General features: G+C 56.6%; 7 protein-coding genes across 7 annotated transcripts; 3 read left to right on the plus strand and 4 right to left on the minus strand.

Annotated features, from left to right (window-relative positions):
• K437DRAFT_152121 (uncharacterized protein) lies at positions 1-2,350 on the plus strand (the record flags this gene model as incomplete). The annotated part of the gene is made up of 3 exons (XM_013386904.1): positions 1-1,717; positions 1,809-1,963; positions 2,094-2,350. Coding segments are annotated over 3 exons (1,987 nt in total), but the record flags the coding sequence as incomplete, so codon positions are not given.
• K437DRAFT_274882 (uncharacterized protein) lies at positions 2,242-4,374 on the minus strand. Its single transcript, XM_013386905.1, has 3 exons — positions 3,477-4,374; positions 3,276-3,404; positions 2,242-3,192 (listed from the first exon to the last, which is right to left on the minus strand). The coding sequence occupies exons 1-3, from the start codon at positions 4,175-4,177 to the stop codon at positions 2,493-2,495; spliced, it is 1,530 nt and encodes a 509-aa protein (XP_013242359.1). The 5' UTR covers positions 4,178-4,374; the 3' UTR covers positions 2,242-2,492.
• Positions 4,375-7,268: 2,894 nt separating this feature from the next.
• K437DRAFT_152102 (ARP23 complex 20 kDa subunit) lies at positions 7,269-8,687 on the plus strand. Its single transcript, XM_013386906.1, has 5 exons — positions 7,269-7,491; positions 7,677-7,776; positions 7,926-8,152; positions 8,239-8,318; positions 8,428-8,687. Exons 1-5 carry the CDS (start codon positions 7,489-7,491, stop codon positions 8,549-8,551), a joined length of 534 nt encoding a protein of 177 aa, XP_013242360.1. The 5' UTR covers positions 7,269-7,488; the 3' UTR covers positions 8,552-8,687.
• Positions 8,688-10,994: 2,307 nt separating this feature from the next.
• Positions 10,995-14,950, minus strand: K437DRAFT_152125 (uncharacterized protein). The gene is made up of 4 exons (XM_013386907.1): positions 12,519-14,950; positions 11,359-12,444; positions 11,152-11,289; positions 10,995-11,077 (listed from the first exon to the last, which is right to left on the minus strand). The coding sequence occupies exons 1-4, from the start codon at positions 14,610-14,612 to the stop codon at positions 11,063-11,065; spliced, it is 3,333 nt and encodes a 1,110-aa protein (XP_013242361.1). The 5' UTR covers positions 14,613-14,950; the 3' UTR covers positions 10,995-11,062.
• A 269-nt stretch (positions 14,951-15,219) lies between these two features.
• Positions 15,220-16,846, plus strand: K437DRAFT_291103 (putative MVD1-mevalonate pyrophosphate decarboxylase; the record flags this gene model as incomplete). The annotated part of the gene is made up of 4 exons (XM_013386908.1): positions 15,220-15,688; positions 15,766-16,494; positions 16,559-16,735; positions 16,772-16,846. Exons 1-4 carry the CDS (start codon positions 15,386-15,388, stop codon positions 16,844-16,846), a joined length of 1,284 nt encoding a protein of 427 aa, XP_013242362.1. The 5' UTR covers positions 15,220-15,385.
• Positions 16,847-16,970: 124 nt separating this feature from the next.
• On the minus strand, positions 16,971-21,091 carry K437DRAFT_274887 (kinase-like protein). The gene is made up of 2 exons (XM_013386909.1): positions 20,184-21,091; positions 16,971-20,100 (listed from the first exon to the last, which is right to left on the minus strand). Exons 1-2 carry the CDS (start codon positions 20,879-20,881, stop codon positions 17,079-17,081), a joined length of 3,720 nt encoding a protein of 1,239 aa, XP_013242363.1. The 5' UTR covers positions 20,882-21,091; the 3' UTR covers positions 16,971-17,078.
• A 204-nt stretch (positions 21,092-21,295) lies between these two features.
• Positions 21,296-24,064, minus strand: K437DRAFT_248430 (pre-mRNA-splicing factor CLF1). The gene is made up of 4 exons (XM_013386910.1): positions 23,657-24,064; positions 21,863-23,587; positions 21,632-21,784; positions 21,296-21,526 (listed from the first exon to the last, which is right to left on the minus strand). The coding sequence occupies exons 1-4, from the start codon at positions 23,864-23,866 to the stop codon at positions 21,347-21,349; spliced, it is 2,268 nt and encodes a 755-aa protein (XP_013242364.1). The 5' UTR covers positions 23,867-24,064; the 3' UTR covers positions 21,296-21,346.
• Positions 24,065-24,176: the final 112 nt, after the last annotated feature.

Here is a 24,176-nt window from a genome sequence, read left to right on the forward strand (position 1 = left end):
GCTCGCGGCGCTTGAGGTTAAGGCGCAAGACGTGGCCGCCGCCCTGAGCAAACAGCAGCACGATCATGCTGATGCGCTTGCGAGCGCTGCGGCGGCGCACGAGGCCGCACTGGCCGCCGCAAACGACACCAATGCAGCCGAGCGCGATGAAAAGGACGCACACTTTCAGCAGGTGCAGGCGCTCGTTGGTGCGCATGCGGCTGAGCGCGATGCGCTGCAGGCGCAGCTTGCAGACGCCGCCAGCGGGCGCAGCGACAAGGAAGCGCACATCGCGCAGCTGCAGGCGCTCGTCGACGCGCACGCGGCCGAGCGCGATGCGCTGCAGGCACAGCTTGCAGACGCAGCCAGCGGGCGCGGCGACAAGGACGCGCACATTGAACAGTTGCAGGCGCAGCTTGCAGACGCCGCCAGCGCGCACGGCGACAAGGATGTGCGCATCGCGCAGCTGCAGGCGCTTGTCGACGCGCACGCGGCCGAGCGCGATGCGCTGCAGGCACAGCTTGCAGACGCAGCCAGCGGGCGCAGCGACAAGGAAGCGCACATCGCGCAGCTGCAGGCGCTCGTCGACGCACACAATGGCAACGTCGCGCAGGCCGTCGCGGCGGCAGCGAGCGAGTATGCGGGCACACTCGATGCACTCAAGGCTGAGCATGCAAAAGAGCTCGAGGGCCTCCAGCGCGCGCAGGCTGATGCCCTTGACGCCGCACTGCACGAAGAGCACACAAATGCGCTCGCGGCCGCGCAGCAGGCCCACGCGGATCAGCTGGCCGCCGCGGCCTCTGAACACGCCACCAAGCTGTCCGAGACGAGTGCTGCACATGAGGAGGCGCTCGCTGCGCTCCGCGCGGAGCACGACAGGGAGCTTGCGGACGCTGTCAACGCCGAGAGCCAGAAGCACGCGGACAAAATTGCTGCATTGCAGGCCGACGTTGACGCGCAGGAGCTTAAGCTGCAAGAGCATTACGACCGCGCACAGGCAGCTGCCGGCGCCGCGCACTCGACTGATCTCAACGAGCTCAAAGCCAGCTTTGAAAAGACAATCCAGGAGATGCGCGCAAGCCACGAGGCGCAGATTCAGCGCCTTCAGCAGGAGAAAGAGAAGGATCTCACCGAGCTTAAGACGGCCATCGAAGCGCACAAGAAGACGAGCCAGCTGGATGTCGAAGCAACGCGCGCCGACCTCGAGCGCACACGCGCCAAGCTCGCACAGGCCGAGGACGAGCGCAGGCAGGCCGCTGAGCGCGCGGTTGTCCTCGAGGAGTCGCTGCAGAGCACCAAGGCGAGCATGGAGCGTGTCGCCGCCGCATCTACGCCGAACGACGAAGTGGAGAAACTGCGCGCGCAGTTGGCGCAGACCGAGCGCGATCTTGCCGAGTCGCAGCAGGCCTTCCAGCAGGCGCAGGACGCCTTTGCTGACCAGTTTGACGCACTCAGCAAGACCCAGTCGCAGAGCGGCGTCGAGAGCGCCGAGAAGCACGCCAAGGAGCTGCAGAAACGCGAGGATGCACATGCGGCCCATCTCGAGGAGCTCGACGCCAAGAGGCAGGCAGACGCCAAGGAGATACAGTCGCTCAAGGAACAGCTGGCCGACACTGTACGCGCCAAGGATGATGTTCAGACCCAGCTTAGCAAGGCCAATGCCGCCACCGCCGCCAAGGACGCTGGTCCCGAGTCTAACGGCAGCACGAATGGTAGCGCTAATGGTACTTCTGATCCGGTGAGCTGAGGATGCTGCTTTCTCCATTTGGCGGAAGAGCGTGAAGCTGACCGCATGTTGCAATGCGTCTTTGTTTGCTTTCTGCGCTCAGTCGGAGCTCGTGAAGCTGCACGCCACGCACACAACCAAAATGGAGACGCTGACGCGCGAGCACGAGGAACGCACGAAGGAGCTACAATCGCAGCTGGAGGAGCTGACAAACAGGACGCAGAAGCTAGAGGCGGATCTGGCCAAGCGGGACCTCGAGTAAGTGGCACGATGAATGGCTTGCATCGCCGCCATGAGAGGACGGCATACGCAAACCTCTGGTCGGCCGGCTACAGTAGATCCTCGCGCAGCATTTCACTGATCATTGGACTTGCACCCACTTTGGCAGACTGAGATTCGCTACAGAAGATGCTGGAGACGCGGACACGCTTCGTATCGAGATCAAGGACCTCCAGGCGCAACTAGAGGCTGCTCTCTCTTGCGAGGGCCAAAAGGCGGCATAAAGATGAAAAGTACGAAAAGTACATTCGTATTTTGTTCAACGTCATTCCTTCTATTTGGCCACGGTTCTATTCGTTATACCCCTTTCACTTCATTCTTGACCGTTCAATCAATTTCAGTTTACACGCGTGATGGATCTGCTTTCACCAAATCGCATGCGGAAGCGGATGATGCGCAGGTGCCGAGTTTTGCTGTCGACCCTCCAGCCTGGCCAGCCAAAACGTCAGCCTCTTCATGAAGTGCAACGTAAGGTAGTGCCCTAGTGCAAGCTAGATTGAGGAGGCATTCATACAAGCTCGCCGAAATCTTCAACAGAGATTGGGACGCCAATATCGAGATCCGCGCCAGCACCATCCCCCTTGATCACTGCCCTTGTGAGGGGTACGCCGACGTCGACGTCCCTACAACTCGTATCCATGCCCTCGTCTGCGGCAGCCAAGCCCAAAAGACCTATGGTGTGGCCTTCGCTGTGCCCCAGGAGGTGAGGCTCAAGCGGTAGAGCTTGCTTGCTCGACGTCGAGCGAGGCCCAGACCAACCTTTGCCGCTCGTAATGTCCAAAATGTTCGAGCTGAGTGTGATGCGCATCGGTAGGTTGGCCGAGAGGTGGGTCTCCAATTTGTCTGCAGCTACAGAGCGAGTCCATGGTGGCCATGATCGACGCGTACTTACGAAATCGGACAAGTTCAACTCGACCTCGTGGGCCCTTGCGCTGGTACGGCCACCGACGGCTCCCGGTATCGGAGCAGGTGGCACGCAGATCAAGCGGAGGTCAGCATACACTCGGATCAAGCCGCCACTGTCGGCTGACTCCAACGGTTGACTCGCTCTCGCGCCTTTGTCAGACGCACGGCCCGCGTGAGTGACATTCGAGCCGCACAAAGCCACACTGGCAGCATCGTGGATGCTTGCGACGACAGCTATGAGTGTAAGCACAAGCGGCGCAAATGTCGGGGCCGGTGGTGTATTGAGATGCGTCGATAGTGTCCTGATCAGTTGTCAATGCAGACATCGCGTCAGAATTAGCATGCCTGGGGTTCGGATGTACTAATGCCTCTGGAAATTACGCACTTGAAAGCCGCTTGGCAAGTATGAAGAAGCTTGGTGAGTAGTAGTGAGAGCTTCAGCAGGCTTTCGCAGGCTGCCGCTGCTCGAGGGGAGCTTGGGTGAGATCTTGGTGCTGTACTTTGCTTTGTAGGTCTGTCGTTTTTGGGGGGTGACACGAACATGCATTAGCGGACGGCTCCTTTGTGTTGAAGATAGAAAACTTACATCAAGTGCATCGTCGCAGCGCTGACAGATTCGCCTGCCTTACCCCCACGCGATGGTTTCTTGCGTTTTGTCCCTGTTCTTGAGGAGCACCCCACGGCACTTTCCCTTCCATGCTCGTTTGGCTTCGTTACAGCAGCTGCATTTGTTGATGGCATTGGGCCAGCGCCAGAACCTGCATTATCTGATGCCCACATGGAGTTGTATGCAGCGAGTACATCGCGCAAGACAACCCTTGCTGTACATTTGTGCAGCACGAATTGGCGTTGGGAATCCTTTTCAGCTGACGCCTCTTTTAGGCTCAAAATGCTACTTCCACCCGTGCCATACTCGTAGCTCTTGTAAGCTTCTGTTTGCTTCTGTCCTCTTCTCTTGCCTGGACGCTTGCCTAGGTCATGCTGCGGCACAACCCTGCCAGAGCATCTGCGCACGGCTTCCACGCCGCTGTACCACTTTGCGCTGTTAAATTGTACGCCATGCTTGTAATGGATGCGGTGGAGGAGGAAGAGCTCAGAATCGAGCGTTTGCAAGCATGGGAGAAGCGTACGTATCACCAAAGTGCGAATCTGCTTGGAGAGCATCGCAATGCTCGGCTTCGGCGCTGCTACAGCGTCATCTGACTCCTGAAGGGAGGACGAGGATGCAGTTGCCAATGTACCGGCAGCAGCAAGGCGCGCTCGCTTGCGTGGCTGATGGCCACCCATTCTGACTAGCAACAAGTGTGATGCTGATTGCCGCAGAGGTATGTGCTGCCAGTCCTAAAACGCCCCGGGCAAGCCGTCGAAACCGATCGAAGCGTGTAGGAGAGGTGCATAAAAGTGAATGCCAACAGTGTAACCCTTTGCATCTGGGCTAACCCCCTCTTTCTCTCTCCGTAGCACACGAGACATAAAAGTGCCCAAGACTTCGATTGCCATTCGGTGCAATTAATTCAAGCCCTTGCCCTCCTTCGTCTGACCTCCGCAGCCACAACCCAATAACATGGTATCAATCAAACCCTTTACACCGCATGTACAATCTGATTGCTTTTGCAACCCCCGCACACCAACCTGCCTGCATGCGCAACGGCATTCCCACGCAAAAAGGTTTGCCAAGTCAGACACGCACTCATGCTCATGAGTCCTCACGCGATGCGTGCCCGCTCTCTCATGACACGAGATATAAAGACGTAAACGGCTCACGCAGGGATAACCCATTCAATGAAATCATTTCTGTTGCAGGGAAGCCAGCTTTTCAGCATTGCGCTTCCGCCTCTGCAACGAACCTCAGCTTTCTCTTTGAACATCAGTTTCGCTTGCCATACCTGCACTCAACATTTTCAAGAGGCTTTCCTCATGGCCCCGTCCGTCATTGATTCTACGAAGGAAAGTGTCACTGCCGTGGAGCAGAGCAATCAAATCAGTGCTGATACTGCCCAGATATGCGGTTGCTGAGCGCCCCCCCTGGCTAGGAAATCCTGCGCCTTGGTAGTGAGGCAAACGTCAAAGGAAGGGGTGCCAGGAGCGATTGGACGCTCTTCGGGATGTCATGCTTCTGGGTGGCAGCGGCCGTCTTAGTGAGCGTTTGAGGAGATGAGTTGCCTAGACGCTGATGCCGTAGAGCAGCGAGGTGTGCAGCTCCGAACCACCGACAGCAAATGACATGAATGCCAGTGGGGAAGACTCCATCGTATCCAAGGAGTACAGCTGTAGGGACGCTAGGGAGGTACCATGCTCTGTGATGAGGTGTGTTGACGGTTTCCGTCCCCATCCATGGCAACGCGCATCTTGTTTTACTTTGCGACCTGGAAGGTAATGAAAGCAGCAACAAATGTCGCTTCGCCTCCGCTATTGAGGACTGAGCGTGTCGAGATGAGATTCTCGAACAGGGCTAGTACAACCAAGACATTCGCGTAGGACATTGCCGCGCATGTGCGTGTGACGTGGTCGAAGCTCGTAGTGGAGAGGCGGCCACCGCAGTGGGTGGTGTTGAGATTACCCCACCTGCTGCGTCGATGAATCGTGGAAACAAGGCTGCTTGGAAGTCGGTGCTGAGTGACAGTGTGGTGACCATGGTGTGACTGCGTCAGTGTCGATGATGGATCGCACAGCCTTGTACAAGTTTGTCAGGCGGTTTGGTGGGGCGCCTCTGTGCGCCAATGGAAAGGCGGCGTGCGTACACCCCTAGTCCACAATTTGCTGTTCTCCAAAAGAATGATCGTCCATTACCATAGACAAGAAGGCTTTGACGACGTTCCGACGAGTGTCCCTTGCTATGCGCTTGCGGTCCGTTTGCACGAGTACCTGGGTGCCCGCACTAGCAAAGAGTACAAAGCCATCCGGAAAGGTGCCCTCGAATTCGACGACCGATATGAAGATATTGACAAAGCCGGACCCGTCAAATTTTTGGCCGTGGACGCGGACAATGCTGTCTTTGAGCTTGCCCAGCGTGTTGATTTTCAGCTGGTCAGCTTTAATGCCTAGATGGGCAAAGATGTGCTCCATGTTCACTTTTTGCAGGTTCTTGCTGGCGATGCGCACAATCCACTGGCAAACTCGTCTTTGTTGTACCCATGGCTACGTGGAGGGCGCAGTCTCAGCATCCGTGCCCATGATCCACTTTCACAGACTTGATAGCTTCCATGTGCCACTCACATGAACGCTTCACATGCTTCTCGAATGGAAGGCACATCAAAGCCGCTGATAGCTCCGGTGGCACTGCTCGAGTTGGAGTACGGAGCGTAGCCTGATCCTTCGGTTGGATTGAACGCCTGTAATAATGCCTCGTTCACACTCCAAAAGTACGCCGTGCGATTGGTATATGTGTACGGCAGGCACGCGACCTTCATTATCGATCTGAAGCTTTGAGCGTGTGCAATGGTGCAGCGCGAGCTTACGAGTGGGCAAGCGTCGGGGCATGATCGGCACCTTTCGCTTGCGCAGCATCATCACATACTTTCCATCTACATCGTTCTCATCTTTCTAGCCGGTGTAAATTTGGTTGCCAAGTGTCCACTGCCAATTTTAAACCCGGGAAAAGTCTTCCTGAGCTTGTCAGCATTGCCGTGGTCCTTGAGCGACCGTCCGCTTGCTCCTTTTCGATCAGGTGCAATACCAGCAGTGAGATTGTGAACTGCATTGCGCGGCGATATGAAGAGAATGTCTAAGAATTCAGCCGCGCTTGGCTGATTCAACAGCGAGGGATGCCAAAGCGCACTTTGCTACATAAAGCCACCCAGATGACCGATCTTTTATCCACAGCCACACTTCGGCTGCTTCAGGGTGTAGGCCAGTAATCCGAAGGAATTACCCGGTAATTTAGCCGTTCTCAAGCCGACCATCTGATTATACACCATGCTGTCCTTGTCAAATACGGTACACCACCTGCCGTGGATGTTGCCGTTGGCCCCGGGGTCCTTCAGGGCACGGTCGTTCTTTCAAAGAGCAGAGGCCATGGTAACGCCATGCAGCAAAGTGATAATATTCCGTCCCAGTTACTCAGGCCCTTTGGGTCGAGCTAGAAGGGACATGACGACCTGCGCAACGTCGCGAATGCAGCTCGACCATATAGATACTCTGCCGGTGCATGAGAGGTGATCAGGAGACAAGTGTGGAGCATTCTACGCGGCGTGTGCGTAAGTCGTCGGCACGGATCACACAGCGGCAATTGTTGATCGCGGGTGGGGAGTTTCGGTGCAACCTGCAACGGCGCGCGAGCACCTCTCAGTCACCAAGAGACCAGAGATGAGCGTCGTTGCCATCGTCATCGCCAACACCGCCATCCTGAGTGTAAGCTGCTCTCGCTAAGTCGCTCTCCGGCTCTTGCCAGTTGCCTTCATTACACCTTGCCGGGTTCCTGATTCTAGCTGGCGCAAGACACAGCCGTTGTTGCGTATGCCCGACGTGTCTGCTACAATAGGCCAGCTGTAGTCTTTCATCCTCGGTTTCATCTGATTCTGGATACCATCGCTCCGCATCTGCGCTAGTCGGTCGCATCGGCTCGATCACCGCAGACAATCGCCAAAGCAGCGGCCAAGATGGTGCGTTCCCTCTTCTTCTGTTGCACTTTAATAGGCATACGATAGAAAGCAATGACTTCGAAAACAGTGGAAGCGCCGAACTAGAAGCTGACACCGAATGGGTCAATCTACGTTATCTCCTTCCTTTGCGCTTCGCAAACCATACGGACTGATGCCTCACGATAATCTGGTTTGCGCCGACGTAGTCCAACACACTGCGGCCATACCTCAGCTGTGTCAGGTCCACCCTGACGGCAGCCATGCTTCTCGAGAACTTTGGATCGCAGACCGTCGAGCGGCATAACAGTGCGTGTCAACTTCTGCTTCCTTCTTCAACGCGGGCTGCACCCTAGCATAACAGCATGGGCCTGGTCTTCGTGACCCTCTTTGATACCAGTAGCAACCCATCGTGTTCCATTGATATGATTATTGACTCTTCTGATCCATGATATCAGAGCCCGAGGTAGAAGCAGCGACGTCGAAAGAAGTCCTGCTGAAGCCCCTCATGATCTCACGCAATGAGAATGAAAGAGTCTTCATCGAGCCATCCATCAATTCCATCCGCCTCTCCATCCGCATCAAACAGGCAGACGAAATCGAACGCATCCTCTGCCACAAGTTCACTAGATTCATGATGCAGCGCGCGGAAGGCTTTGTCGTGCTCAGGAGAAAGCCGATACCAGTGAGTGCCGTAGGGGCATCGGCAATCGCAGTTTTTGCATGTATAAGCTCGCGATAACGATCATGTTAACGCTCACATTTTTCTAGGGCTACGATATCTCTTTCCTCATCACCAACGCACACTCAGAGACGATGCTCAAGCACAAGCTTGTAGACTTCATCATCCAGTCAGTCACAGTCCCCATTTCCTTTTGCTTTCGCCCTTACCCCTCATCTTGTCCTTACATCGATTCCTCTACTCACATGGCGCCCGCTCATCTGTCCATCGGAACGCAGATTCATGGAAGAAGTAGACAAGGAAATCAGCGAAATGAAGCTCAGCCTTAACGCTCGAGCTCGTATCGTAGCAGAGTCTTATTTAGGGACTGTGAGTGACCGAGTTCGGTCATGTGTGCAGTAGATCGGCGGTGCCTCTCCCATTGCGAGAGACCCTTCTCCATGCTGACTGAGCCTCGCTTGTCCTTTCCATTTCCTGAAAAGTTTGCACATTGAGATGCTTAGTATGAAGGTACATTACGCTGATGTACATGACGTGTCTCATGCATGATGAGGATGCGATTACGATTATGCGAGAAAGGACTTTGCTACATGCATGCGAAACCTCGCGTGTAAGATATTCAACCATTCAGCGTCGTGCTCAGCAGCAACACATCATGAAGGACGACGGCTGCTCTATTGCTGGTTTGCGAGGTTCACGTGTGATTTTTTCCGTTTCGAGGCCGTAGCAGCTTCTGCATTGCCGTCGCTGCCCTTCCGCTTTCCGCGCTGCTTTGCCACCGGGGCAAGCGTGGCCACATCGCTGCTGTCACTGCTGTCGTCCGAAATCGTGATGATTTCTCGCGCTTGCTGTGACTGCTGCTTGCTTGGAATGAAGCTTGCACTCGCTGCCTTCAGGGAGAAATCGGCACCAGACGAGCCCTTCCCGCCACGACCAGATTTGCTCGAGCTCGTTGACGTAGATGCTGGCGCAGCAGTGGACGAGCCCACCTCTTTCGGCTGCTGCTGCTGCTTCATCTGCATGTCTCCCACAAACACTAGCCCGCGCCTCGTAGCCATGGCGGCTGGCGTGTCCGCTCTGAAAGCTCCATACGAGCGTTCGCTCTCGAGCGCCAACCGGGCGACCTGGCTGTCATCATGCGCCGCACGACGGATGGATGTCGCGTCGAGCGGTGGCAGCGATACAGTATCAGGCAGCTTCATGGCACCGAACGCGATGAGCGAGAGAGAGCCGGTGTTAGGCAGCTTGTGCGACGCTGGAATATACGAAGTGAGAAAATCTGGTTCCGCTACAGGTTCCAAGGTCGGGAGCAGCTCCCATGACTTCTCCAATACCGGACGGAAGCGACCACCATGAACAGCCGCGGAGACAGATGGTGCAAGGATCATTTGCGCGGCTGGCGACTGCTGAAAGTCAGGCGAAAGTGTGCGAAGAATCCGCTCCCGATAAATCGCAGGTAGCTCAGGCAAGTCGTGAGCGAGGTGTCGGCTAGCATCCATCACAGCTTGACACGCCGTCAAGACATCCGCTGGCATTTCCTCTAGTAGTTGGCTCACCACGTCAAGCAGTCTCGTCAGCATCGAAAATTTGGATTCCTTCGCCATGCGGAGGAGTTGATGCAGCAGCGCTGAAAGGATGCTCAGAGCTACCATGCGGATCGGAGACATCCAGATGTTCGGAGTCGCAGCGGCGAGGGAGAGAATATCCAGACTGACAGTGATGGCTGACAAAGTAGGGGGGTGTTGATGTGCGACTTGTAAAAAGCGTTGCACGGATAATAAGATACTGGACCAAGCTCCAGAGTCCCCCGGCTGGAAGGGAGGGACTGGCTGATATTCGCGGAAAGCAGCAAGGCACAGCAAGCTGGTATTGCACTGGGTAGGATATGCATTTGGCGAGGCGAGACAAGAGGCACTGCTGGCCGCTAGCCTGTTGAGTAAGATCGACCACATGCGCGATGAAGGCGCTTGGTGAGCCAGATGCTCAAGCAAGCGCGCACCGGTGACGGAGCATGTTGTGGAGAGGAGCTGCGTGGCCACGCGGCTGGCTAGCGCCTGAGCATCGTCTGATGTCACGCTGCTGGATTCCATTGTGGACCAATGAGTGACGACTTGACTGATTTGCCAAGGATTCACTTGGGTGATAATACTCGCCCAAGTCTGGGTCGGGACCGGAGGGCGGAGTACAATAAGAGCCTGCCAGAGGTCAATGTCTAACTTCTGGAGAAAATTTAGGAAGTGATATTGATCGGCGTCAGCGCAAAGGTCGTGCAGACTGACCACCCATGCCGAAAGCGCCCGTTGTATGGGTTGTGTGGCGAAAAGCTGACATATCGTCACTGCTGCATCCGCAGCGACATGGTAATTCAGAGCAGGCCTGAAGGTCTCCGACTTGCACGCGATTAGCAACGCCTGGCACGCATTGATGCGGGCACCCAGTACCTCTGTAAGGCTTTCGTTTGATTGTGCGGTCGCCTCCACCAGGAATGGGACCAGCAGACTAGTGACCAACCCATCAAGCGAAACGGCTTCGGCCACTGTCAAGCGCACCAAAAGCTGCGTTGTTCTCGCATTATTGTCCATTAAACCGATGGTCGCAGTAGAGGAGATCTCATGCAACGCAGCATCTAAGTTGCAAGGCACTGAAGAAGTGAGGTCGACTAGCATGTCAATGAAGCCGCTTAGGTTCAAGTGTTCGTGGTGGTCAGACCGAGAGAGCACTTCGAAAGCCGCTTGCGTCCCAGCGCGAGCTACAGCCTCGCTAGACCCATACTGTTGAATGCAGCCTTTAAGATTCAACACAAGCTCTTCGGGGCGGTGGAAGCTTGTGCGCAACGTCGCGAGGACCTCTAATCGCAATTGGTCTTGCAGCTCTGCATCAGGGGCTCGGATTTGTGCTAATGCTCCGGTTGCCTCACGGCTTCCATTCCTTGACAAGCGAAGAAGCAATCGGCGCCAGACGTGTTCAGTCGCTGCTTCATGCAACATGACGAGGTGACTGACTTGCTCCACCATGACATGGAGACTGTCGAGAGCCTTCCAGACTTCAGCGTGACATATAATGGCATCGCTTACTTTGTCCGCAATAGGGCCATGCTCTTCGCCAGTGAGACGACCTGGTCGTAGTAACGTCATGATGACCTGGTTGTGAAGGAGCCTGATATCAGATCGAAGGCCAAGCCACCAGCTGGAATGCATAGCAAAGCTCACCTGATTCAATAGACGAAAATCTTCGGATTTGCGGAGCAGCGCCAGGAGAAGGCAGGTATCCGTAAAGGAAATTGAAGCGCTCGCCTCCGCGGCTTCGATCGCAGGGAGGAGCACCGAGCGTGTGATCCTGCGCTGGACGAAAGGCGGGCTCGACCAAAGGTGCGGTAAAGTTGTGATGAGTTGTTGGTCGATCCCCTCATCAGCAAAGTCTGAGATCGACGACGTTTGGCGACCATGCATGTCGAACGGTGCATGGTCAGTCTGGAAGAGTCCACTAAAAAGAGCTCGCACCTCACGAGTCGCTCGCCGTTCTGTTGCTTCCTCCCAGGTCTCTCCGGCACGATTCCCGTAGATGAGAGCCCTCCGTGTTACTAGCAGGTTTGTCAAATTCTGCGTTCCGGTGGGGAATGGGAGCGAACGGAGGAGTCGCGTTTGAAATGAATTATTCGGCAGCGTCGGTTGTCCAGACGTGTTGGCAGGTAACGAGCCGGCGGCAGTCGAGACATTGGTCATCTTTCGTAGCAACTTGCGCATCGAGAAGTAGCCGAGATTGCTCAACTCCTCAATCAACGCGATAAGTGCATCGAACGAGACACTTGCAAAGTTTTCTCGGCGCAGTGTCTCGGTTGCATCTGACGCCTCAACGCCCGTTGTTCCCGTATTGCAGTACGATTCGACATCCGCAATGAATTGTATGCAGAAGCTGTGGAAGTCGATGGCCTTTGACTCCTCCAGCTGCGTCGCATGTGCCTTAAGCTTTGCAAACTCTGCTCTCTCTTTCAGCAATGAGGTCACGTCCCCATCACCGTCCCACCTTTTGCGGGCAGAATCAATCAGATGCTTCGTTGGGCGAAAATTGCAGCCGAGCAGGCCGCTCAAGAAAACCCCCACAATGTATGGCCGGGATGGGCCGACAGAGGAGCGATGAGAGGTACAGGCCCATAGAAAGAGAAGCTCGACTTTGTCCCTAAGCGTGCGAACGGTTCGCCGGCCATCGGCTCGCGAAGCAGGTTGAGAGGAAGTGCGTGTAAAATACTGCACCCATGTCGTTTGCCAATGCGTTGACAAGTCAATTGAATCGAGAATCTGCGAAGGTTCATTGGGGCTGAATATGTCAAGCTTCTCTGCGCGAGTGTCACCGTTTGGTTTGGATAGCTCACCTCGATATCAGCGGCTTGCTGATCGAACCAATTTTCCCTCGGGCCATCAGCACTCAGATGGCGAAGCATCAGTACGCTGTTCCTTTGTTGAAGATCTGCATAGAAGGTTGCCTCTCCGAGCACAGCGCGAAGATCCGAGCTATATGTGCTCCATAATCGCGGGCTGATGAGCGCCTGATCGCATCCCCTCGCTAAGTGACGAGCAAGAGAGATGAGTGCAATCAGCAAGTCATCGCATCGCCGAACACTGACGTCCATCTCATCTTGCGCCGCGGTCTTTGTGCCAGGCTCCGAAGCACCGACTGTGGCCGACACGTCTCCATCGCCTTGTATGCCAATGTCAGCGTCCACTACTCCATCTCCCTTTTCAGCGCCGTCGGTCTCTGCGATGGGATCCGCCACAAGGGACGCAAGGAGTGCATGGCGAAGAGCGAGAACCTCACGCCTTGCTTTGAGAGCACCCTCGATGCCGATTCTCGCGATCAAGGTGCCTTTTGTCATGCCGCCGCTGGCGTTCCCTCCTTCCGCCGGTGGCCATCCGATACCGAATTCAAGCACAATAGCCAGCACGAATGGTATTTGGGCAACGTTTGCGCTTCCGAGGAGCTCCGCCAGGAAGCGGAGCCACGAGGGGAGTTGCAACAGGCTTCCCGGTGCATCAGGCGTGGCGTCGGACGGGAGCGTGACGAGGCCACGTAGAAGGGAAAGTGCATAGGACCACTTGTGCGCCCAGCGCGTGGACGCAGACGCGGAGGTAGGAGGCGTATGCTGATGATGGAGAGTGAAAGGGGGTGGACCGTTGGATGTGGACGGAGACGAGAATGGCACAGGGTTTCCAGGAAAGCTGAAGTTAGAATTACCACCCGCAGAGCGGCTGGGAGTCATTGGTATGCGCACCGCGTCCAAGTTTGGACTCAATGAGGGAGAGGGAGCGATGGCGCTGAAGGGAGCCTTGGGTACCCCTGTCGTAGACGTGAATGAGAGACTCAAGTTTGCCTGTCTGCTCAAATTTATGGTAGATGCTGACGCGGGCAGCAAGGGCGATGGATATGGAGCTGACGCAGAACCAAGATTATTACGGATGCTGAGAGGCGGTGGTGCTTGCGTTCCGGCGAATGTGCGGCGTAACAAACTTCCGCTGAGGCCAGCACTGGCAGCTTCTGTCCCTCCTAGCACCGCAGCAGACTCGGCTATCGCAGCATCTGCGCTGGCTGGGACATCTAGATCGGCAAGCATGCGTCGAAGCCATGAGCAGACTGCATTTGTGAAGTCAAGCTGCACCTGTGCCGCTCTGTCCACCCTTGCTGCACCGTGTGTCGCTCCTAACCCTCCAGTCGGCCCGGCAATGCCGCTCCCGCCCGGCGTCGATAGCCCTCCGCCGGCTCCATGAGCATGGTAATGCGCCTGGGATTGCGAGTGGGACGCCATCTCTGTTGCACCGACGACTTGAATGAACCAAAGAGCACGGTCGACCGGAACACTCTTGGGAAGCGAAACCTGGTCTTCCTGCCGTCCACTGGCATTTGTCGTCACACTTGCTGTTGCTGATGCGCCCGTGTTGGAGGTCGCGCTTGCTGGCGTAGATGAAAGCTTCGTAGAGGATCCGACGCTACCATTGTACAGCATGTCAAGCATTTTTTCGCCTTTGAAGCCATGCGGTACAGTTTTGGCCAGCTTTGAAAGTGAGACTTGGGAGTCTGCCAGTTCGCGCACGTACGCTGCGAGTTTGCTGTCGTTGGGCGTAACCCTCGACGGCAGCTTGTGCGTGGGCTTGTCTATCCCTCCATCGCCATTATTCGATGGACCGAGCCGTGCAAGCTCCTCGCGGCGCTTCAGGATTTCGCCCATGAACCCGTTCAATTGAGCGAGAATGTTGGGGCTCTTGAGCCGATCGTAGATCATCTCGTGTGCGCTAAACGTCTCATTGCCGACCACGGATCGAGCGGCGATACCGTTGCGCACGGCCGAGACATCGGAAATGTCGAGCTCTGGTGCCCCAGCTTGTGGTGGAAAGAAGTCCGGTACGCCGAGGGCGGCAGAGGCGGAGTGTAAGAGAGGGCGCCACGACGGCGGCTGCAACGAGTAGGGCTCCATCTTGATGTCTGATGCCTTGGTATGACCAGCTATCGAGCGTACCAATCGCCACCGAAGGTCCAGATAGGATCCGCGCGGGCGTGGCGACGTTGTTCGTTTCGAGCATGTGTAGATGCGGCGCAGCGGCACGTCAAGGCACTATAGTGGAATGGACCATGGTTACAGATGCGACAAACATGGTTCTGGCCCTCAGCTTGCCTACCTCTTCGACGTCGGCAAGCAGCTTGTCGGGCAGAATGTCCAGCATCGATGAGCAGCCAAATAGGGTCGAACAGCGTAAGCTTACAAGGCAATGCAGGCCTCCAGCCATATTAAAGAGCCCCATCGCAATCACCCTCTCACCCTTGCTGAACTGCTTCGAGGGAGATGAGGAGAGTTCGAGTTCAACTTGGTGGAGTTTGGATCTGCGATGTCCGTGTGTGGTGCTGCTTCTGCACTAGGGTTACTGTGACTAGGGTTAGGCAAAGTACAAAACCCTAACTTCCCTCCATCCATCCAACTTCCCCACGCTTGCAAGACAAGATGATGGTCGGCAGAGTGGGCAAACGTTCTTGAGAGTGGCTCCAAGCTCCAGACATGGTAGCGAAGTATTCATAGAACGGTCATAACTCATTGCAAAGTCTGCTCATTCGTCTGCCACGCTCAACGCAACCCAAGCAAGTAGCAACGGACTGCACCGCTGTTCGAACAGCGCTTTGACTGTTCAGAAGGAACTGTTGGTTCCCCCGCTACCGCTTCCAGGTTCCTCTTCTGCTTCCCTCCCGTGGTCCACTATGGCAGCCTCCGTCTACCAGGCGACCGTCTCGGCGCCGGTCAACATCGCCGTCATCAAGTACTGGGGAAAGCGCAACACGGAGCTGATTCTGCCCACAAATGACTCGCTCTCCGTCACGCTCGATCAGGACCATCTCATGTCCAAGACGACGAGCCGCGCGGACCCGTCATTCCAAGGTGACCGGCTTTGGCTCAATGGAGAGGAGGAGCTTATCAAGAAGGGTGGCAGGCTGGAGCGGTGCATCACCGAGATTCGCGCCATGCGGAAGCAATTGGAGGACCAGGACAGCTCTCTACCCAATGTCAGTACCAAGAGCCCATTGAGCGCCAGGCAGGGTCGGCGGAACATTCGGGAAAGCTGACTTTTCCACATGTTCAGCTCTCAACATGGGGTCTTCGCATCTGCTCGGAGAACAATTTCCCAACGGCGGCGGGACTCGCCTCGAGTGCCTCGGGTTTTGCAGCCCTGACATTCAGCCTGTCCACACTCTTCGCCCTGGAGCCGGCGTTCACGCGCTCCCAGCTGACACGCATCGCACGACAAGGTTCCGGCTCTGCTTGCCGCTCACTCATGGGAGGCTTTGTCGCCTGGCAGTCTGGCTCGGCCGAAGACGGCTCGGACAGCTTGGCCTTAGAGGTGGCCCCGCGCGAGCACTGGCCCGAGCTGCAAGCGCTGATCTGCGTCGTCAGCGACGCCAAGAAAGGCACTCCGTCTACAGCCGGCATGCAACGAACCGTTGCGACATCGCCTTTGCTGCAAGAACGCATCCGCTCTGTCGTGCCGAAGCGCATGGAGGACATCTCCGCAGCAATCCAAGCGCGTGACTTTGACAAGTTCGCAGAGATCACCATGGCGGACAGCAACAACTTCCACGCTACCTGCCTTGATACCCAGCCACCTATCTTTTACATGAACGACACCAGTCGCAACATCATCCAGCTCGTCGAGGAGATAAACCGCGCCAGCCTCGAGGCTGGTGGCAAAAGGATCATCGCATACACCTACGACGCTGGGCCCAACGCGGTTCTGTACCACGACAAGCAGCACAGCGAGCTAATTATCCAGACCATCCGACACTACTTCCCGAATGCTGACTTTGACGACACAGTGAGTTGCACAGGCGAATCTCTTGCCTTACACACAGCCCGGCTGACATCCCTGCCCTACCCAGTTTAACATCCTCGGCGCCGGAATCAGCGCATCGCATCGCGGTCCGCAAGGTCCCGTCGCGCTGCCCGCGTCGCTCCCCAAGGCATTCAACGGCGCCATTATCCCCGTTCATGAACCCGGCGCTGTCGGGCGACTGTTGCACACGCAGGTCGGCGATGGACCGCGTGTGATCGAGCATGTCAATGGTGGCACAGATTCACGTCGCGCTGTCAAGAGAGACAACGGCATGACGGGGCTGCTTGATGAACAGGGAGAGCCGATTCGCTTGATGAGGACCAAGAAGGAATGAGGGGCGTTTGTGTTGAGTTGAACAGCAGACCGCTTACAGAGGGAAAGGGTCAGCGGGAAGTGTCACATTCTAATCTTTAATAGAAGAGGATTCAATTCAATGCATGATGCTCGACTAGTACACAACTTTGACCAGCTAGCAGCACATGCACACATTCTAAAGCGCCATCTTCCTTGCGCCACTTGGAGCGCGCACCATCAACCCTTTTAAGATACAAGTTGCCACGTGGCGATCAGACGATACCCAGCTCCTTGATTTCGTAGCGGAACAGCTCGATGCGACCAAGCGCGTAACGCAGGTAATCGAACGCCTCCTCCGCACCTGCCTCCTCTGCACCTGCCTCCTTGTCTTTCTCCTCCGCTTGCAGCAGCAGCACATCATCGTTCTCATTGTCATCTTTGGCTCCCGCTGCATCTGTACCCATGCTTGCATCTCTGACCGTTGCCAGGGCTCTCTCGAGGACCGCCTCAATCTCTGCGCGCCCAAAAACGATGCCCCAGAGACCCCAAACGGCATGTGAAGCTGGGCTCCACACGTTCACTTCACGCTCCAAGCGGTCGACTTCGCGTTCGATGCTGGCATCGAGACGCGCAAGCGAAGTGTTTGCTATAGCGGTGGTGGAAGGGTTGGGAGCATGGGCAGCGGTAGGGGGAGGCGCAACGGTGCTGTGACTTGCGCCAAGCCAAGGTGAGCGAGGAGACGAGACGCCGCGCAAGAAAGGGGTCAAGCTGGGGCTACTGGTAGCAGGTAATGCAGCGCTCTGTTGTCGCTTAGACGCTGCGGCGGGCTGAGCAGGTTTAGTGGAAGCAGGTTTCGCGGTCGGAATAGCAGGGGGACCGATGGAGAAGTCCGACGGCGGCTGCGCTTGCGCTTGCGGAGTTGGCGGTGCCGGCGCTGGCATGGATGCAGCATCGAGCAGTGCATTTTTCGAACCACCATTCTTCATGCGTAACAAGCGCCCCTGTTGAACGTACGCTCGGAGCCACTTCTGTCGCTGTTGCTTGTCAGGGTATGCTCCGTGGTGAGTTAGGCTCCACGACAGGCTCGGGTGGTGGTAGTCTGTGCGCCACTCGTGGAAATGATTGGCAATATCGTACGCTCGGGGGTTGGGAGAGGCGTACTCAAAGTCGATAACGACGACTTGTTGGTGCGGCTGCCAGCGCTTGACGGGACGTGCCTGAGATGTGCAAGAGCGATAGAAAGCGCTGGTTTGCGCTCGCATTGGTTGCTGTGAAAAGTCCTGCGACTGCGGCTGTGGCTGCGTCTGGACTTGCGATGGTGACGGCGTTGCGGATGACGTGGAGCCCTCCGCATTGCCGGATGCCGACGCGACCGAGACAGAGGAGTCTCGTCTGGCATGCACAAGCACCGCAGTGCCGCCATTGACACGTGGCATACCCGAAGCAGGCGCCGGCGTGCTCGTGAGCACACCACCCGGACCACTCTTCCAAGGGTTGTCCCTCCCAGCTGCGGCGGCAGAGGGCGGCGGCTGCGTCTTGACGACAAGCAAGTTGCCATACTGCGAGTCATTGTGCGCAAAGACGCGCTTGCTCTGTCCTTCGGCCCTCTCCCACTCGCGGATGAAACGCTTGAATGTGTCGAGCTCGCGCATCAGGCGTGGGAAATCCATTGCGACAATGCACAGTAGCGTGTTGCAGAGATTTCCGCACGTGGAAGAAAGCATATCAGACGTGATGGTCTGCTGTTGCGCCAGTGAACGCAGATCGATCCCTTCACTGCCACTATCGTCTCCACTGCCGCCAGCTGCAAGGAGGCCATGCGGAGCGGAGCGTAACGCGAGCGTGCAAGCCAGCTTTCCTGCGGGGCTCTGCGCGACGTCCTCGAACAGCTGCAGGACTTTGGCCGCTTCGCGCGACCAACGCTTCATACGCCGCCACACACCAGGGTACGGCCGGTTGCTCGTCCCTGCTAACTGAGAACCACCACCAGTTGCGCTGTTGCTGCTGCGTGAGCGCCCCGGTCGCTCGCGTGAGCTGTGTGGGAAATAGGGATTGATCGGCGTTGGCATTGCGATCGACATGGGCGTACCAATCGGTGAGCGCACTCGCCTCCCACTACCGCCTTCGCGATCGCTCGCAGCGGAAGACGACGAAGCGGAAGAAGAGAAGCTGATACGAGAATCAAAGCTTGTTGCGAGCGAGTCGAACGATGCGGCTGAGCCGTACGACCCGACGGAGGCGGCTGAACCATTACGATGCAGGTCAAAACGCGCGTTCCAATCTGCGAGCTCTGCCTGCTGTACTTGCGCCTGCGTCAGTGCATGGGAGGGTTGTTGCTGCTGCTGCTGCTGCAGTTGCCCCTCGGACGATTGCTCATGCGCCTCTTTTGCACCTGCAGCAGCAAATGCGCGCAAAGACGTACCGGCCGCTGCGGGAGAAGGCATGGAGTCCCGCGTCGGCAGTGCGCCAGGGCTCTCGCGCATCAAGCCCGTTCCACCAGGCAGCACCGATGCTGCTGCACCCGGTTTTGGCCCCGCTACCGCCGCTCCCCATGCAGTCACTGCATTGACGGAACCAGTGGCTCCCCTCGGCTTGGAGGACGGCCGTCGAGGCCTAGGTCGATGGCTGCTAGCCATAATGTGGTTTTGGATGCCTCTCCCAAACCCCTTCTCCGAAGGCGCATGCAGATCGCCCTGCTCCAGCACGGTCCTCATCACCTCCAGCGGTACTTCGTGCAGCTCCCGCATACGCCTGGCGACCCACTGCGCCGTGCCCTCGACACCTTTGATGTGCAGCTCGCCGCGCTTGGTGATATACTCCTCGCGTGTGCCCAGGTCGCGAATGCCCTCTTTGCCGATCGGATCGCACGGGAAATACTCCTCCACGCGGCCGTTAGCGAACGTGCCGAGGATATGCGGGCCAATCTCGTAGAGCGAGGACAGTGTATGCAATATCAGCAGCTCGCCGCGACGACTGAGGAGCACCTCGGTACCGACGCCATAGACGCGGAGCAAAACTGTGGGTGGAGGCGTGGGTGCGTTCGACGATGAAGCGCCGCCCGGTTTCCCGTCAATGTCATTGCGGGTGTGCTCCATACTAGACGGAGTTGGCGGCTTGTAGTTGACGAAGAAGACAGCATTGGTGAGTGCCCCACTTATCCGTCGAAGATGCAAGTGCTGCTCGGACAGCGGCCACAAAGTCGGGTGAACATCCTTCTGAGTCCAGCCGGCGAGTGACAGCTCATTCGAAAACATATCTAGCACCTGACGCTTGAACTTTGGAGTATCCGACAATCTGCGTGTGTTGAAAGGTGGAAAAGAATGAGCATGAATTCACGATTCGCGTGCTTTGGCAACAGAAAGCATGCATGCGCTCACCTGGCGTCTAAGTTCCAGCCTCGAGCAGCGGGCACGCCGCTAGCGTGCATGTCCTCTTCATCCTCATCGTGCAAGTCGAACTCATCTCCTGCATCGCCTTCTACCTCATCAGCATTCGGGTCTTGCTCCATCTGGAGCTCATGCTCATACTGCTTCTCCTGATGCTGCCCGTCCTCTGATGCATAGTCCCTTCGCTCCTCGTGCTTTGCTTGCGCTTCATCCGCGGCAAGCAGTGCAGTCAAAGAACCGGACGCGAAGCGCGAATTGATAGGTGTTGTACTGGGCGAGCTGAGCTTGGTCCTGAACCCGCTCCCTAGATTGACAGGTGTTGCAGATCCTGACCCTGATCCCGTGCTAGGCCCAGAAACTGTCTCTGAAACTGCTGCAGTTGACCCCAACCATTCAGAGTGTGCCGTGTATGCGCCGGCGCACGTCTCGACGCCATTTTGGGCCCTTGGGAGCGCGTGAGCGTCTCTCTCTTCTTGCTGTTGCTTTCCCTGCGCTCTCGACCCCGTTGGAAGCCCCCAATCATCTAAGCTCCAATAGGACCCGACGTCGTCCAAGTCTGAGACGGACGAACCGCCGCTGGAGTATGAGTATGCGGAGAGTGCAGGGCTGGGCGATACTGGAGCTGGAGTGGCTGTGGAAGAAGAGGGGGGAAAGCCTGGAAAAGCTGGTTCCTCCTGCAGCCTGCTCATAGTGAAGGGCTGACCAGGCAAGAGGCCGGCGCCTTAGCGGCGATGCACCGATCAACAGTGCAACTGATTTCCGTCCTTGGTTGAAACCTAAGCTGGGGCCCGTTGCCCGCGTTTCCTCCGCAGGCACCAGCTGTCCACTGACAGCTGATCTGCTAATACGTCAATTTCGGCGCCGATCACGAAGAGGGGATCCGGTGGGGTGCAGTGATGGGGCATGAAAGCGTGGCCCAATTGATCAAATATGAAAGACGGATACATAGTGAGATGAGACTTCTCCACAGATGAGCCGAATCGTGTCAACGCCGCGGATGTCTGACAGCGCCCCGCCGTTGGAACGTGCGTGTGCACCAACCCTAGTTCAAACGCAAACGACCACACCGGTTTCGCATTGTGCTTTGGTGCGAAGTGCACATTCATCTGACATGCGGCACGCAGTTGAATTTATAGGTACAGCATGGCCCACGATCACGCTTCGCCTTCAACTTCTTCTCGCTCCTGCGCTTGCTCTGGCTCCTCCGCCTGTGCTTGTGCCTGTTCCTGCGCCTGTGCCTGCTGCTGGGCACGCCACGCATGTGCCATCTGTAGGAGCTTGAACGATGGCTTGCCCTTTCCATCCTCGTCATCCGGGAATAGCATGTCGTAGTACTGTCATCCAGGAATAAAATAGTTGGTCTGGATCAGCCTTTCTGCCATTTTCTCCTTCTACTTCAAACAGGACCGCTCGCGTCTTTTTAGAAATATGGGACTCACCTCCTCCATGCCTTCCCCTCCCATCGCCTCGCGCCGCTTCTTGACCACGCGCGGCATCCGAGCCTCCACCTCCTTGAGCTTCGCGTTCAAGCCGTCCGCATCGGCTCCGTGCTGCGCCTCGAATGACTTCCATGCTTCAAGCAATACGACGCGCTGCAAAGAGATGAGCAAAGCAGATGGGCCAGTCAGCATCAAAGTGCAAGGTCCATGATATATCCCTGTCGAACGCACCTCTTCTTTCAAGCCACGCATCTTAAGATCCTTATATGCCCTATCGAAGATCCGTCGTGTCTGCTCTTTCCTCTCCTCCCTCCTTTGTCGTCTGGCCTCAAGCGCCTCCTCGCTATGCTCCTTGGGCGGCCGGCGCTCCTGCGCCTGCTCTGCCTCATCTTCATCCTCATCAGGCGCATCCTCATCCTCCTCCTCCGCGATAGCGCTCCCGATCTGCGCGAGCGCGTACGAGATCCAGACCTTGACGTGCCCGCTTCGCTCGACCAACGACTCATACAGACGATTGACGTTGTTCCACTCGCGCATCTCGAACTCGTAGTCAATGTAAGCCTTCCATACCACCTCGGGCATGTCCATCCCTCCTTGCTGCTCGATCGCCAGGCGGAAGATTCCTCTCGCGCGGTCATCGTCGAACAGATTCTTCTCCAGCTCCGCAAAGCGCACCCACGTGCGCGAATTGCTCGGATCCCACTCAAGCGCCTTCTCGTAAATCTTGCGCGCGCGATCGAACTCCTTTAGGCTCAGCTCCAAGTCCACGTACCCGCGGAACAGACGTTCCTTAGGACACATGCCGATCGCAGCGCCAAGGATCTTGCGCGCGGCGCCAAGGTCAAGCTGGCGGATCTCGAAGTGCGCATACTGCAACCAGAGCTTCGCGAAGGTAAAGGCTTTGTGCGGTACCAACGCGATCGCAGCCTTGTACACCTCTCTCGCTCGTTCGGTGTCCTTCGCATCGACCTCCTCGAACAGAGCGTAGTTCAGCCAGAGGAAGATGTACCGCCGCCAGTGCCGCTTTTCCTCGCACGATGGCGGCACGTTGCCCACCGCGCGCTCGTATAGCTCGCGCACGCGATTCCGAGCTTTGAGTACCTCGGAAGCTTTGAGTGATAGCCCAGATTGAAGTAGCCAGCGGAATGCCTCCTCTTCGAGCTTGACGTAATCGAACCAGGTGTCGTAATTAGAACCGCCACCTTCGGCTGAGAGCTCCTCTTCGTACTGGATTCTTCGCTTGCCGAGCACGGTATCTTCCACGCCTTGCCGATCGCCAAACTGCTTTTCGAAGCGCGTATAGCTAGAGTAGATGCCCTGGCTCTTGCTTCGTGGTAGCCGCTCAAGAGCATACTTGTAAATCGCTCGTGCGCGCTCGTACTCCTTTGCTCGGGCTTCCATCTTTGCAAAAGCCGTGTAGACCGTTTGCGCCTTTTCTAGCTTGTCTTCATCCTCTCCGAAAAAATCGAGCGCCATCGTGAACACTTCCCGCGCCTTGTCCAGATCTTGTCGCTCTTCCTCTTCAAACTTGGCCCACTTGATCCACTCCCGCGGGTCAGGATGGCAAGTCACAGCCCGCTCCCAGACTTTGCTTGCCAGTTCCTTTTCGCCATACCGCAGCTCGAAGGCGACAAAGGCGGACCAAGCCTTCTCATCCGGTTCCCACACCATCCATCGCTCAAAAATTTGCCGTACTCCTTGGACATTCCCTAGCAGCTCTTCCAGATGAACATACTTGTACCACATCTGATTCATCCGCGGCAGAATGCTGACCGCGCGGTCGAGGAGGTTGCGCGCATGATTGACATTGCGATTCTTGAGCTCAGTCTCGATATACCGCGTCCATATTGGGATGCTGTATGGGTCTACGTCTAAGGCTCGCTCGAAGACGGACCGCGCACGGAGCATCTCTCCTTGCGACGCCTCCCATTGTGCATACTTGATCCATGCTGTGGCCTGTGCGAAAGAAGCAAGAGAGTCAGGGCTCCATTGCTTTCATTATCTGCGCATACTGAATATACTCACATTTGTCCGTGTTGTCCGGATCCGGCTCTCAAACTCTGATCGCTTCCGTCCTCTGTACTCTTCGAGTTCTTCGTAGTCCTCCACACGAGCCTTTGCTGCTTGGAAGGGAGCTTCCTGTCTCTCCTGCGCCTCTCGCAGCAGCTGCTCAGCGGTAATTTGGATCGGCGCTGGCGCCCTGTTCTTGATTCTTGGTGCGCGGTTGGCTTGCATGGTGACGATGTCGGCCAGGATGGGTCCGATGCCAAGAGGATGCCCAGCTGCAGCTAATCACTTACAGAGACCTTAAGGTGACAACTGGAGCGGCGGCGCGAGCCAAATTGCTCTATCCAGCTGCCTGATACGACCCCGAAACGGATGATTTGTATGGCCCGAGGCCATAATGCTTGTACTCAGCCAGCCAAATATAAATTAAATGGAGCGCCAGGTGAGCGTTGAGTAAGAGATGTGTAGTTTGAAGCACGCCCGCGGAAATGCGCTCTCTGCGGAATCAAATGTGGGAGAGAGATTCAAACCTGACTGC

This window comes from Tilletiaria anomala (assembly GCF_000711695.1).
Source record: "Tilletiaria anomala UBC 951 chromosome Unknown K437scaffold_61, whole genome shotgun sequence".
Lineage (NCBI taxonomy): Eukaryota > Fungi > Basidiomycota > Exobasidiomycetes > Georgefischeriales > Tilletiariaceae > Tilletiaria > Tilletiaria anomala.